Source organism: Ahaetulla prasina, chromosome 1, assembly GCF_028640845.1.
Source record: "Ahaetulla prasina isolate Xishuangbanna chromosome 1, ASM2864084v1, whole genome shotgun sequence".
Taxonomy (NCBI): domain Eukaryota; kingdom Metazoa; phylum Chordata; class Lepidosauria; order Squamata; family Colubridae; genus Ahaetulla; species Ahaetulla prasina.
Window position 1 is genome coordinate 14,167,769 of NC_080539.1, and position 16,135 is coordinate 14,183,903.

A 16,135-nucleotide genomic window follows, 5' to 3' on the forward strand; every position below is an offset into this window, starting at 1 on the left:
CTCCAGGCCTTCCTGTCCTCTACCATCCCCTGGAGACCATCTCACACCTACTGCTTCAGTGACTCCATCCAGCCTCCTCATTCTCTGCCGTCCCCTTCTTCTTTTGCCCTCAATCGTTCCCACATTAGCCTCTTCTCCAGTGAGTCCGTCCTTCTCATTAGGTGGCCAAAGTATTTGAGTTTCATCTTCGGGATCTGGCCTTCCTTTAGTCAGGGTTGATCTCCTCTAGGACTGACCAGTTTGATTGCCTTGCAGTCCAAGAGACTTGCAGCAGTCTTCTCCAGCACCATAGTTCAAAGGCCTCAATTCTTTGGCGCTCAGCCTTTCTTATGGTCCAACTTTCACAGCCATACATTGAAACTGGGAAAAGCATAGCCTTGACTATATACACTTTTGTTGGTAAGGTGATGTCTCTGCTTTTTAGTAAGCTATCTCGATTTGCCATAGCTTTTCTCCCCAGGAAAAAGTATCTTGTAATTTCTTGGCTGCGGTCCCCATCTGCAGTGATCTCGGAGCCCAGGAAAATAAAATCTGTCACTACCTCCATTTCTTCCCCATCTATTTGCCAGGAATTGAGAGGGCCTGATGCCATGATCTTAGTTTTATTAATGTTGAGTTTCAAGACAACTTTTGCACTCTCCTTCTTCACTCGCATCAAGAGGCTCTTTAGTTCCTCTTCACTTTCTGCCATTAGAGTGGTATCATCTGCATATCTGAGGTTGTTGATAGTTCTCCCTGCAATCTTAATTCCAACTTTTGATTCATCTAGCCCCGCATTTCTCATGATGTGCTCTGCATATAAGTTAAATATCAACACTACAAACAGCCTTTTGCTGCCTATTCCAAAAAGTTAAAAAAATTCTGAATTTATACTTGAAACTTCCTTCAGTAAGAAGGAGATTCACCCGGTGAAAGAGATAAAAGCATGACATTCTGAAGGTTCTTAGTATTTGAAAAGCAGTAAAACAAAGCAATTCCACAACTGATTTAAGAAATGAGGCTTGATCAAGCATTGTATCCTTCGGGAGAAGGGCGGTATACAAATTAAATTATTATTATTATTATTATTATTATTATTATTATTATTATTATTATTATTATTATTATTATTATTATTATTATTATTATTATTATTATTATTATATAGGCTACCTTTCAGATGGGGGCTTAGATGGAATACCTTGACTCCAGCTGCACAACTCATAAGTTAATTGAAAAATACTTTGGTTTCTGCAGCCTACTCACAAAGAGCAGCTATCCAGAGCAGTGGTCTCAACCTTGGCAACTTTAAGACTTTTGGACTTCAACTCCCAGAATTCTGGGAGTTGAAGTCCACAAGTCTTAAAATTGCCAAGGTTGGAGACCCCTGATCCAGAGTACATGTGGGCAAACTCACGATCTCTCCTTTCCCTGGAGAGATTTATGCCAGCCACAATCCATCTGACCATCAGTCTCCTCCATAAATATCATCCCCACACTCCTTCAGGGAATCTAGCTCATCCTGTCTTCACTAGAAGTCTCCCTGAAGCAATATTTAAGATCTAGCTCTACTGAATGAAAATTGGAAAGATAAAATTACAATTGTGTACTAGCATAAACACTAGAAGATGATATATAGGTCCAGATTCTTACCTGTGGGACAAGGAAGTGGTTATAGGTAAGAATATATAGTTGAGCTCATAATACTTTACCTCCTGTTACTTTGGCAATAAAAGAGATTATAGTAAAGAAAGGAAGTCCCCTTTTTGTGCCTGTCATACATGAACTATTAATTTAGTAGCAAAAGAAAGATTTTAATCGACTCCGTTCTTTTACATTATTGGAGTTTGGTCACGTTGTATTTGCAATTTCCTCTTACTATCTTGTTTATGAGCTCTCAAATTTTATCCGCACTTCTCCAGTGAATGCATTTTTTAAGATATTCACAAAGATTGAGCATATCTGCCTCTCTAAGACAGGCGGTCCATGTTTTCAACCAGCTGGCCTCAAAGGGGGAGAAGGATTCTTTTTTTCTGAAGAAGTTTGATGACTCCATCTCATAAATGCCATGTCACTTTGACAGGGTAGCTGTGTTGTCATATTTGTTCGCCTGTGTGTGGCCATCTGCCAAGTTGCAGCAGGTTCACTTACCCACCTGTTATTCTTGTGGGAATGGCATGCCTTCCTTATTGGGGTTGAAACCTTTGCACCAGACTTCTCTTTTTCTCTTTCGGTGAAGCTTTCTCCAGCATGCTGCCCTTCAGATGTCTTGGACTTCTGCCCTGAACCGCTATGCTGAAAGGCATCAACATTCATTATATTCGCAAACTTCCCTCACGAGAGAAATCCTTTAGCTTTTGCCATACTCGTGGAGGAGCAATTCACAGAAGAGGAATTCTTCTTCTTCTTCTTCTTCTTCTCTGAAAGCTCTGTTTCATCTCCAGACCTAGAAAGGAAAAATGTAATGTCTGTTTCCCTGTGAACAGCCCTGGAAGGAAGAGATGGGGTGAACTCTTTAAAGAGATTGGGAATCTTCTTTATCTCTCCTGCCTCTCTTAGGCAGTCAGTTTATTTTTTTGACTAAAGGCTGTTTTAAAGCTGTGAAGAACTGAACTGTATCTTTGAGGCAGAAAAGGCCTATTATAAAGCCAAATTCTACTTTCTTATCTATTTTCTCAGTATTCAGCATAATGAATAATTCCATACCTTTATTTGTGCAGCACACTATACTACATTTCTACATTCACATCAGCCTTAGGCTTTGCACAAAGTGTTACATATTGGTAGCCGTCTTGCACAAACATCCCTTTTCAGAGCTTTAGTCTTTTGTCTTTTGTAGCATTTTTTGAAGACTGCAAAAAGGCCAGTTCCTACAACTTGATCTTTCCATGAGTCTTTTAAGCTGTGGCTGCTTACATTTCAGCAACTTATCACGTTCTTGATGGCATGTGATCTGCCAGGCAATTATAATGTTCTCTTACAGCCAGTTCTCCCTGCATTCCACATGGTGTCCCAAGTGATAATCATGATAGAATTTCTCAAATAAAGAGACAATACGTGATTGAAGCCAAATGTGGTGCAAGAATGAGCAGGAAGAATCATAGCTAAGAGGTAGAGCATCTATTTTGAATTCAGAAGGCAGCAAAGTTCATTCCTGTTATTTATTTATTTATTTATTATTTATTTATTTATTATTCAAATTTTTATACCGCCCTATCTCCCGAAGGACTCAGGGCGGTTTACAGCCATATAAAAACATAAAAAACATCAGAATAAATACAAGTTAAAACAACATTTTAAAAAACTTATTACATTAGGCCAAATTTAAAAATATCGATTAAAATAGTACAAAACCCCATTTAAAACTAATTTTAAAAAATTAAACCCTAGGCCAGCCCCGCACAAATAAATAGATTATTATGTCTTAAGCTCGCGGCGGAAGGTTCAAAGGTCAGGAAGTTGGCGCAGTCCTGGGGGGTGCTCGTTCCAGAGGGTGGGAGCCCCCACAGAGAAAGCCCTTCCCCTGGGTGTCGCCAGTCGGCACTGCCTGGCGGACGGCACCCTAAGGAGTCCCTCTCTGTGGGAGCGTACGGGTCGGTGGGAGGCAGTCGGTGGCAGCAGGCAGTCCCGTAGATAACCCGGCCCTATGCCATGGAGCGCTTTAAAGATGGTAACCAAAACCTTGAAGCGCACCCGGAAGGCCACAGGTAGCCAGTGCAGTCTGCGCAGGAGAGATGTCACATGGGAGCCACGAGGGGCTCCCTCTATTACCCGCGCAGCTGCATTCTGAACCAACTGAAGCCTCCGGATGCTCTTCAAGGGGAGCCCCATGTAGAAAGCATTGCAGTAATCCAAGCGAGATGTGACGAGCGCATGAGTGACTGTGCATAGGGCACCCCGGTCTAGGAAGGGGCGCAACTGGCGAACCAGGCGAACCTGGTAAAAAGCTCTCCTGGAGACGGCCGTCAAATGATCTTCAAAAGACACCTGTCCATCCAGGAGAACACCCAAGTTGCGCACCCTTTCCCTTGGGGCCAATAACTCGCCCCCAACAGTCAGCCACGGCTGCAACCGACTGTACCGGGGTGCCGGCATCCACAGCCACTCCGTCTTGGAGGGATTGAGTTTGAGCCTGTTATTGAGAATTGTTATGCCAATTCTCACCCTCTTTTTAAAAGAGAATGGCATAACAATATATAGGTAGTTCTCAGCTGTGCTGACCATAGCCTGGGCCTGAACATAGAGGGACAGAACATGACGCTGGTACTAAACGCCGGAGCATCTTCCCCCAAAAGGCCCACCCTCTGTCTCCCATCAAAACATCCCATTTGTCACCACCTGAATGTACTGAGTTGCCCTAAGCCCTCCAGTGCAGGTGTCTCCAACCTTGGCAACTTTATGACTTGTGGACTTCAACTCCCAGAATTCCTCAGCCAGCATGGGCTGGCTGAGGATTCTGGGAGTTATAGTTCAAAAGTCGTAAAGTTGCCAATGTTGGAGACCCCTGCTCCAGTGCATTCCTTTTCTCCCACCAACTCCAACTTCCTGACTCCCCTGGTTAGGGACCCCTCCATCCACTCATATAACTCAGCCATCCTTCTACCAGCCCAGGGGATAGAGCTGAGCCCCAGCTATGCTTTTGGCTCTCACTCTTAGCACCATCAAGAACCTTAGGCCATTATTAAGAAGTGGAATTCTGGAGAGACCAAGAGAAAATGGTTAAAAGGGGAAGAATAGTGGAAAGGAGGAAGGGAAATAAGGTATATATTAGTAGATTAGTAGATAAGGTATAGATTAGTAAGGAACTGTATTTACATTAGTAACTGTGAATGTAAAAAATAAATATGATGATATATATATTGTATATTGTAAAATGAACAGATGAAATATAAAGTGGTAATTTGGTTCAATTATGAAAATAACTGAAATCAAGAGATAAAATTGAAATGTAAAAAAGTGCGATAGTTTTGAAACAATACGTTGTAAATGATGAAATAAAATAATTAATTGATGCCATAATAAGGAATTAGGAATTAAGGGCGGATAGTGATATTACTTATTATGTACTTAGAAGAGATCAAGATAAGATGTGGAAGGTCAATTAAGTTAAAGGGTTTCAAAGTAAAAATTGAATAAGATGAAGTACATTGTTTATAGCCAAAAAATGTGATGGGGATTTTGAGAAATATACTTTATAAATGGAGAAATAAGATAATTAATTGAAGTAATGCTAAGAAATTAGGATTTGAAGGGCAGATGGTGATATTGTTTATATACTATATTAAGAGGAGATCAAGATATTTTTTAGGGAAAAAGAATATCATGGTAGAAATTGAAATATGTAAATTGTATTTGGAAAAAACAAAAAAGATTGGAATAGATTATAAAAATCAATATATAACTATGTTGTAAATTGTATAAGATGTGACCCAGTCAATACTCTGTTCATAAAATATGTAATATGTAAGAGAAAAATTTAATAAAACTTGTTCAAAAAAAAAAAGGAACCTTAGGCCACTGACCCCACTCCCATCCAACTATTACTAAGTTAAAGGTAAAGGTTTCCTCTGTCTAGTTGTGACCGATTCTAGAAGGTGGTGTTCAGAGGTGGTATTCAGCTGGTTCACACCAGTTCAAGCGAACTGGTAGCGGCAATTTGGCCTGAGTCGCCGAACTGGTAACGACTTCTGGCTGGCCATGTCCCCCACCCAGTTGCTGCTCACTCGCCCTGCCTGTCCGGTCGCTGGAAAAAAAAATTCATACTGGGTTCTGTGGATGTGGCTTGGTGGGGGGTCATGTGACTGAGTGGCCATGGGCATGAGTGACATCAAATTGGCCATGCCCACTCAATCGCATGACTCCCCCCACCAGGCCACGCCAACAGAACCAGTAGTGGAAAATTTTGAATCCCACCACTGGTGGTATTCATCTCTTGTTTCTTAGCCAAGGGAGGTCTGAAGACATTCTTGTGGTCATGGGGCCAGCATGACTATACGCTGAGACACACAAAATCCTGTTATCTTCAAACCACTAGTTGCATTTGGATGCTTTCGAACTGCTAGGTTAGCAAGAGCTGGGGCAAGTAATGGGAGCTCATCCCATTGAACAGCATTCGGGTCTTGAACCCAAGGCTATCAGTTTTCCAGTTGATAAGTTCAGCCTCTTTAAACACTGAGCCATTGCACCCTCTAAGTTAGCAGTATTTAAATATAAGAAGGTTTTCTAGGTGGTGATAGGTTTATGTACGCCTCAAAAATAATTTCAGTAGAGCACTTTGGCCTACCCATGAGCACAGCAGTTCTCTGCTAATCATTAATGTCAGTTCATACAGTAACTCTTGAAACAGTACCATTTTTTTTTCTGACTTGCACGGAAACCTATGAAAAGGCAGGTTCCTTTAATGACTAGCGGGGCGGTGCAGTAGCTTTGCTGGTGATTTGTGCTCTAGGGGCCAAAGGAATACTGTTTTCAACTTCATTTCTGAACATGGCAACAAAAGCATTGGCTTTTTAATAGTTGGTTCTATCTAAAACAGGTTCAGGGCAGACAATGATAGCTTCTTATTGAAATTCATTAGTCTGTGGCAAAATGTTAAATGTTTTTCTGCTCTGAAATACAGCAGCTATTCTTTGATGGGCTTATCAGATTTAAATTGGGGGAGAAACTAGGACTGAGAAACCCAGTTCACACGCTTCCTAAAATGCATGTCTTCCTTTGAAGCTTTCTTTCCCTCTCTTAGAAAATCACTATGAAAATTCTAGCAGCCTCACCAGATCGCATTTCCATATCAATTGCATAGCACCTGCAGGTAGAAAAAGAGTCTGCTTTCTTTCTTCTCTCACTGTTCAGTCCCCTTTTGGTATGGCAACTGGAAAATCCATTTCTATCACACCTGGTTCTCCCTCTGTATCTGCCAGGTATCTCAGCTGATCTGGGTCTGCCTGAACAGCGGTTGACCACAACTGGCAGCAAGGGGTGGTTTGGGGTGAAGCAGGCAAAAAGGACTGTAGCATGGGTAGCGAAGCAGAGCAAGTTTTGACAGATAGCTAAGCCCAACTGTCTTTCTACAGCCTTGTTAAGGAGAGAGGTTGGGGGATGTCTTGCCAGCTTTCTCATTGACTTTGATGGAAGGGAATGGAAGCAACACCCAGAGTCATGTATTGGTGAGAGGGGCAGCAGATAAAGCATATCAGTGCCTACTTAACATGCCATGTACCCTGTAAATAGAGTTAGTGCTGTTTGCTGGTATGCAAATAAATAAATAAATACACTCTTGCCAAGTAAAAAAAAATAGTTCAGTTACAGCAACGCTGACTTTTTCAAGAGAACACTGCCTCCTAATGGTTTCACTTATCAAACGTGAAAGTTAGAAAAAGTTTATCAGGGAGTTTGTTATCTCTCTACATGCATATATGTATACGATAAACTAAACTCTATATACAACAATATTTTTTCTGTATTCAGTCCAAAAGAATATCCGCTAAGGATGCCTTAGCTCATCCATATCTTGACGAAGGGCGATTACGATATCACACCTGTATGTGCAAATGTTGTTTTTCCACTTCTACTGGAAGAGTTTACACCAGTGATTTTGAACCCATCACAAATCCTAAATTCGATGATACTTTTGAAAAGAACCTCAGTTCTGTCCGGCAGGTTAAAGGTCAGTATTTTAAACTAGGAGATAACATCCTTTGCATTATTTAGCAATAATGTACACTTAGGATAAATATACATTTCTATTGTTTATATATTTATACATATTTGTTTGCTTAATAACTGGTATCTCATTAAGCCAGGAAAAGGGCAGTACATCAATTCTTCGGTATTTGCATGGAAAGAATATGTTAGATGGGAAATTTAAAATATTTATGAAATGAAAAGAAACGTCACAATTCTTCAATCACAGAAGATTGCTGAAAGGTTATATTTTAGGTTAGTCCTTTTCTCTCAGCCCAACCAACCATATCAGGTTGTTGCTGTGGAGAAAATAGGACACTGCATTAGGTATGTCACCATGAATTATGCAAAATAAAGTAGGTTATAAAACCAACAAATAAATAAATATACAAAACTTTTATTTTTCCTTAAGCATAGGACTAATTATCATTTGTACCCATATGGTATGAAAAGGAAAAGAAAGTCAGTTTGTGCAATCCTTGTGGGAAATTCCATCTGAATTAGACTTTTTACATTTTATTACAATAAACTGATCCAATAAAGGAATTAATATGTGTTAGAATGTGAACAAATGTACTGCAAATTTATGGCAGGTGTATTTCCTAAATGGACAGTATATATGTTTGGTATTAATTTACTTACAGCATTTTCTATACTGCACTCCACAAGGAGTCCACAGTGACTTACAAATAGCTAAATATAAAAATCTATAAAAATGTGTCCTCGCTACAAATCCAATGTCTACTAGTAAGCAATTTCCTGTTTTGTACAATTTGCATTGGAAAGCATGAATTTAGATTTTGTTTTTGTTTTTCTCCTACTTTTTTTTCCAGAAATAATCCATCAGTTCATTTTGGAACAGCAGAAAGGAAATAGAGTACCTTTGTGCATCAATCCACAATCTGCTGCTTTTAAGAGCTTTATTAGGTAACTGTATGTAATCATTTCTGATATTCATTTATTTCCTTAATGGTGAAACTTTTTTTAAAAAAAATTCTCTTTGAATTAAGGAACCTTCCAGTAATATTAACTGCATGCCTGATTTGTTAAGAATGCTTTAACATTTTGAATGATAGATTTTTGTCGGATCCTTGATGCTCTCTGAGTTTGGTTGTTTTCTCACAGATATTTCACTTCGGGACCAAATTAGATAGCAACCTCAGTGCTAGACCTCAAGTTCTGATGATGTTACCTAGTTTGTTTTCTTGAAGACATTTCATTACTCACCAAGCACAGAGAGCATCAAGGAGCCACAGTTCAACCCTGAGCTGCAAATGTTCTTCTACCCCTAGTTTTTTTGTTAACCAAAAGCAGCCAAAATGCAGCACAAAAAGAATAAAACATTAGGTTGCTGTCTTGGAATTTTTCACCTGTCTATAACCTCCTTTGGATGAATAAAGAAGTAAGAATTTTCCATTGCGGCTATTTCATCCCATGGAACCAGCAATCCCTTAGCTTAGCAGATCACAGCCTGGATTTAAGCCATTATCCTTCTGTCTAGTTGTAGAAGGAAGAGCGTTCAAGCTTCTGCATCATTGGTAGTGAATGGTGCAATATACAGTATGTGGTAATTTGATGTAAGCAAAGGAAAAACACTCATTCTCTTAAGGCTTTAGAGTCTAAATTTAACCTTAGGCAAAAATAAACATAGGAAAGTGAGGTAGCAGTGCAGTTTGTTTAATTTAGAGGGGGGGTGGCAATCTGCATTCCATGGATAACTTAATGCAACCTTCAGCCTCATTTCACAATCCTTGTGCAAGAGAGAAAGAGGAAAGACGGAGCTCCAGTTATTTCAGTCCTACCCAGCAATACTCAGGAATATGATCTTTGATTTGTCTATCTCTGTTTAAATAACTATATCTCACTTTTAATTGGAGAAACCTCAAGACAGCTTATAATAAATGACACATAATGGAAGTGTATTTCAAAGTACTCTATCTCATCAGCAGTTGGTCCTTTCACAATAGCTAAGGACACTAAGTATAATCCTGATGATAAAATTTGATATTAATTGTTGTTGAGATCTAAGTGCAAAGCTTCACAAAACAAGTGGGGGAAAATTATTTAAATAACCAAGAACCAAAGTGGTTCCATTTAGAATCTTTAAATTAGAGTTCTCTCCTAAGGGGGAAGCAAAAAGAATGTAGCCAGAGACAAGAGGGAGTTTTCCCAAGATAGAATATATGGAAAGAATGAAGATACCGAAGGAAAGAACATAAAATAAATGTTACATGCCCTAAACCCCAAAATATTAGGGGACAAACTGAGTTTTGATCAGAGACAAGAGGACTGAACTGTGATAAAAAGATCCAGGAGAAGCTAGTCATGATCTTGACAGGAGGTGGCGAAGCCATGAGTTTAGTGGTTTTTAAAAAAATTATTTACTGCTTATTTATTCAATATCTATAGTTGCCCATCTCAATCATGTCACTCTGGGCAACTTACAATTCCAAAAGTATAAAAAACCATTGAAGCAATAAAAACCAGTAAAAGGATAAAACATCAGACAAAATAAATACATACATACAGCAGGCAGGATAGTTTAACCAACTAACAAACAGAGGGCTTAACACATTCTAAACCCCAGGCTCAGGTACGTAGCCAAATTTTTAAAGCTTTACAAAAAAAAAAACCCAACAGGGTTGGGGCTATTCTAATCTCGGCGGGGAGAGTATTCTACAAAGCAGGGGCTACAGCAGAGAAGGCTTGCCAGTCAGCCCTCTTTGCCTAATGAGCTCAGCAGCATGCCCAGTCCAATTGGACAGGTAGAGACACTTGGAAAAAGACAATCCCTCAGGTAACCTGATTCCAAGCCAGTTACGGCTTTAAAGGTGAAAACCAGGACTTTGAATTTCACCCAGAAGCATAATAGTAGCCAGTGCAGCTCAGGTAGTAGTGGTGTTACTTGTGCCATGTACCCAGCATCATTTACTGCCCCACACAGCTACATTCTGCACAGGGGTGGGTTTCACTTACCTTTATCACTGGTTCGCCCCATGCACACACACTTGCTTCGCGTGTGCGCAAGCTGTCTGTGCATGCACCCGGCCTTTCACTCATGTGCTTTGCTCACTCGCGCACCTTCCACACATGCGGCCAGACTCAAAAACGTGCCTAAATAGCACAACTTGAAGAAAGGGCAGGTGGGCGGGCCCACCGCAATCGCCACTACCAGTTCTCCCGAACCGGTGTGAACTGGCTGAATACCACCTCTGATTCTGCACCAATTGAAGTTTCCGAATGCTCTTCGAGGGCCGCCACATGTAGAGAGCATTGCAGTAATCTAAAACATTGCTGCACGTGGCAGTAATCTTAGGAAGAAAAGAGGGAAGAGCCTTACTTTGCCCCAGGATGTCTTATTTTCTCTAAGCTTCTGCTTTCACTCCCCTGTGGTAAAAACAGAAAAGTATCTTTCTTTTTCAAGCTTCAGATTCTAATCCTGCTGAGTTGAGTTGGAAGGGCTTCCGGTTTCATGGCGATTTTTTTAAAACTTGGATTTATGATTAAATGTGTGTGTTCTTAGCATTGTCTGTGCCCCTCCAACCTCTTGAGAGGGAAAGTTGATCTTCTCTGTTTATTGCTTTCTAGTTCCACTGTTGCTCAGCCGTCTGAGATGCCACCATCTCCACTGGTCTGGGAATGAAAGTGGAAGATACAGTATACTACTGAAGACATAATGTAGCTTTCCACTGGATTCTGGGATTTGCAATTCTGGAGATTTAATCATGCTTGTACTGTAATTTTACTAATGAAGTTTTAAATTAACAACCACTATCCTTGTATGTTATACAAATAAGAGTTAGAAAAATGTTAACTAGGCTTTTAAATCCTGTCAAAGGTGGGGTTGTGCTTTTAGGAAAAAAATATATATTTTATCCAGGGTTGCACTTTTTTTGTTTGTTAAATTTATGAATTGTAGTGCAGCTGTGAATCTTGCTTGGCTCGGAACAACAACAACAACAAAACGATTGAACCATTTTTTTTTCTTCAGTTTTAAAAGTGAAATCGTATCAAAGGACGAGCTATTTTGATATTGAGCCATTCCTGAAGAATTGGGACTTTTGCTTGAAAAACAAAACAGGGAATAAAAAACTTAATCATGACCAATCAAAAAGCCTCATCAGAGGGCAGTGCCCAAGCGTGGATGGGCAACGTCACCTGGTGGTCACATCCATCTCCATAGCTTCTCAGTAGCGAAGTGGTGACGATGCCTGTGTGCTGTTTTCCAGTCTGATTTTGTGAGTAGAGAGAATGAGTTTTGACTAGGAGAGAAAAGTGTCTTTTCCTTTGAACCCTTCCCAAGTTATAAATAAATATATATAAATATATATATTTAATCTATTTTTATTAGAAGCTTTTTCTGCTCTTTTTCTTACATGAACCATCCCTTTCCCTTCCCTTCCCTCTGCCCCAGCACGCATTCCATTTGGGGGCTAATATTTCATAAAAAAAATCTTAATATCCATTGCCATGGAGAGAAAGAGAGAGAGCGAAAGAGAGAGAGAGAGAGAAGTGTGCATGAGAGAGTAGTTTACACATTTTTAGATCTGTGAAACTTTGTGATTTCTTTTTTTTTTTAAATCCTGCACTGGACAGTTGGATGAAAAAGAAATGAAAAAAATAGTGGGGGAAAGCACATAGGGAATTATGTTAATTGTATTTGTGTCATTAGGCAAAGCTGTGGAAGTCTTGAAATGTCACAGTAGTAAATAACTTTTATTACTTTTTGGCTAATTCCTTTTTGTGTGTGTTCTGTTCAAACACTGAATTATTCTGTGCATATGTATATATATATATGAACACAAATTGAAGGCCTCTACCTCCTGGAAGTATACAACATGGCTTGTTTACCTCCACCTGATTTTTTTTTTTTTAGTCCAGTGTGGAGACTTGAAACTTGAATGTCCCTTCCAACTTTTATATTTAAAAAAGGCAAGAAAAATTGAAGACTGTTTTTCAACTGTACAAAGAAATAACGAATGGATGGTCTCGAATTTTTGAATGTTGGTCTGGGATATTAAAATAAATAAATAAGAGAAACCTTGATGTTTGTCATGGACAATTAACTGTTAAAGTTATTGTAAGTTATCTGTATTTAGCAGAGTATTTTCAGGAAGGGTGATCTGAGTTGGAACTGGATTCTATTAATTTACGTTTTTGGAAGTTTTAACTTCAATGAAGTAGTCATTTTGCTGGGGGGAAAAAAAGACAAATTTTGAATTTCTCAAACAAAGATGCTGAAATATCTTTGTTTTTTTGTGTGGCTCCTGAGAATTTAAAGCAAACAAAACCAACTGCAACATTTCAATTAACTTGAATGAGAATCGTCTTTTTAACTTAAAAAGAGCCCATGAAGACACTGGTATGAAAGGTAAAATCTCAGAGGTTGGTCTGTTAAATGTGGCACACTTGCGGGTCACTTTGTACAATGTAGATTTTGAAGTACAGTGGTGAAAACATTAAATGTGACATTTGAAACAAGCAAGCAAACAAACTTCCGTGACTATGTTGTTGTTATTGTTGTTTTATCCTTCTACTGATTTGGGGCATGCAACTCATTAATAATGGATTTGAACTCTTCCAAGGATTTGTTATATGAAGTTGCATTTAAAGAAGGCCATTGAGGGGTCACAGAGAGCTAGTTGAATAACTGGAACTTCTGACTGCTTACATTATGACTGACACTCCAGGGCTGGCAACTAAATTTAGCCATTTAGTTGCCAGGACTGAGAGTAAGGTTGCATTTTCCATATTAACTGAGGTGAGAATTCTAGAGGTTTCTTCACTCATGGGCAGTAGGTTTTCAACTCAAGGGCTAGACATCACACTTTTGAGAAGGATTCAGACAAAGTAGAAGACAGTTATAGAAATAAACATGGACAATGAGGGAACAAGAAGCTAAATTCAAAGAGAAAATAAAGGCGCTGTCGTGTTTAGCCCTGAATAAAGAGGAGGGTCCTCTTCAGAGACCTCTCATATGTACAAAGGCAAAAGCTTAGCCAGTAAATGCACTTATTTTAACTGAGAGAGGAAGCGCTAAATTCTTGCCACTGTACCCAACTGGTTTCCAAATTATTATTTAGCAATGCTTTTTCCAAGCAATTTTTATTAAAACACATAAGCTTATCCTTCTGATTTTGGCTACTATAGACTAACAGTTTGCATCTTCCTTTATTTAGCAAACTAATGTTTTACCCTCTTCAAACGTTTTTGTGCAATAATCATACAAAATAATACTAATTCCTTAAAACCTGCATATTTTATAACAGTCCTATAAAATTAATGCCTCAGAGTATTTTTCCTATACAGAGCTTGAGTCCTAAAATGAAGAGAAAGGAAGATTATGTTGGGTTACATCTTAATTTTTTCATTGCAGCAGCTCGTTGCTGCGCTGTTGAGATTTTGGCTGATATCACCGTGATATTCACACTTTTTCAGCTGTATGTGATATTGCTTTGCTAACACATTGTCAACTCTGGGAGATAAACCACAGAGATATATTTGCACCATATTAGAGGTAATATTGCAGTGGTACATTGGAGGCAAGTGGCATGTTAAGTAACAAGGACAAGTATGAAATTTACGCCAATAATCTTTAATCAATTGATAAAGTGTTAATGTAGCAACATGGAGAATAGTAATAGTAGCACTTATATACCGCTTTGTAATGCTAACAGTTTACAGAGTCAGCAGGTTGCCCCCAACAATCTGGGTCCTCATTTTACCAACCTCGGAGGGATGGAAGGCTGAGTCAATCTTGAGCTGGTCAGGATCGAACTCCTGGCTGTGGGCAGAATTAGTCTGCAATACTGCATTCTAATCACTGTACCACCACGTTATAAGCCAGTATTAGAAAGCTAATATTGGCTTATAATGCTAATAATGGCAAATGAGAATCATGTGAATTATGGCATGACTGTCGTCTTGAACAAAACATCCAAATGAACCCCATTAGATGGCAACATTAGCAGTTTCTACTGGTTTTTACTGCTATGTAGCAGTAATGAAAATTCTTGCAGGTTGGATATAGTAGCCCTATAATAATACATACGAAGCATTTTAAATAGATTGAAAGCAATACAAAGTGTTGAAGTCTCTCAGCATTTGAAAACAGGTTCTTTTCAGTAAAATGCCATCTCTGACCTTTTGATAAAATGTTACTTGTTTAACAAAATTACTTCAGCTAAAAGGAGCATCTCTTAGTGTTTCTCTTTCTTTCTCAGACATCCATGAGACTTCTTCTGATGAGGTATGTGCAAACTCCTTTAAAAACCCAAAAAGAGGTTTGATTATGGATGCATTTTAGATCGCAGATGGAATGAGTTAACTTAAACAAAGCTACAATATTCTAAAATAATGCAGCCTCAGAAGTTTAACAGAAGCACAGAACTCTTTCTATAAACTTCCAGTTGTGGCTGCTTAATTGTCGACTTGGTGCATTTTTAAAAAGTGGATCGGAATCAATTTTTCTGAATATGCTTCCATATAGACTAAACTTGCCATGTTGATACTTCTCCAGCAGCATTCCGCTAACTATATTCCATGTGATTTGGACTCCAGAATCCATAATGTTCTAGCCTTTTCCAAAGTATCCTCCAGAAAACAGCAACAAAATAACAGTGTATTGAGATCCAGTTAAATCTCTTCCACCAGGAAGACTCATTCAACTGTTGGCTAGACTTGATTTCCATCATCTAAGTCCAATGTTTCTCAACCTTGGCAATTTTAAGAGATGTGGACTTAAATTCCCAGAATTCTACTGACTGTCCAGCCTTCCAGAATCCACTGAAAATATTGAAGAGCAAGTCAACTTCGGACTTCCCAAACTTGTCAACCACATTTTTAACCAACATGATGGAGGGGGTATCACAGAGGTGAAATCCAGCAGGTTCTGGAGAACCGGTAGCAGAAATTTTGAGCAGTTCAGAGAACCGGTAATTTTGTGGAAATTACAAAATTGTGGAAGTGGAAATTTTGATTAGTTTGGAGAACCAGCAAATACCACCTCTGACTGGCCCCAGAGTGGGGTGGGAATGGAGATTTTGCAGTATCCTTCCCCTGGAATGGGGAGGGAATGGAGATTTTGCAGTATCCTTCCCCTGGAGTGGGGTGGGAATGGAGATTTTGCAGTATCTTTTCCCTGCCACCCCTACCAAGCCACACCATACCCACCAAGCCATGCACACAGAACCGGTAGTAAAAAAATTTAGATTTCACCACTCGGGTGTCACTTTGGCAATATTTAAAACTGCGGAGCTTCAGGGATGGAAGGACCTCAAAGCAAGATTGGCTGGGTCTGCTGCGGGCATACTTGCCCAAAATTTAACTATGCCTTGCTTAATTAAAAATACCCTGAATAATCTGCACAAGTTGCATCCATAGATCAGTTTACCGGCTGCGCAGGTAATAGAAGGGGCACCACGATGCTCCCATATAACACCTCTCCTGCACAGCCTGCACTGGTTGCCGGTGGTCT

The 16,135-nt window shown here is 39.4% G+C and overlaps 1 protein-coding gene across 2 annotated transcripts in view; it reads left to right on the forward strand.

Annotated features, from left to right (window-relative positions):
• The window catches only part of NLK (nemo like kinase), a 130,606-nt gene extending 118,619 nt beyond the window's left edge, over positions 1–11,987 (forward strand). The window contains exons 9-11 of one of the 2 annotated variants that reach the window (XM_058164251.1): positions 7,444–7,642; positions 8,493–8,592; positions 11,248–11,987. In XM_058164251.1, coding sequence (XP_058020234.1) covers positions 7,444–7,642; positions 8,493–8,590 — 297 coding nt within the window. In that variant the 3' untranslated portion in view covers positions 8,591–8,592; positions 11,248–11,987. The remainder of the gene's footprint in view (positions 1–7,443; positions 7,643–8,492; positions 8,593–11,247) is intronic. The other variant, XM_058164250.1, reaches the window with a different exon arrangement.
• Positions 11,988–16,135: the final 4,148 nt, after the last annotated feature.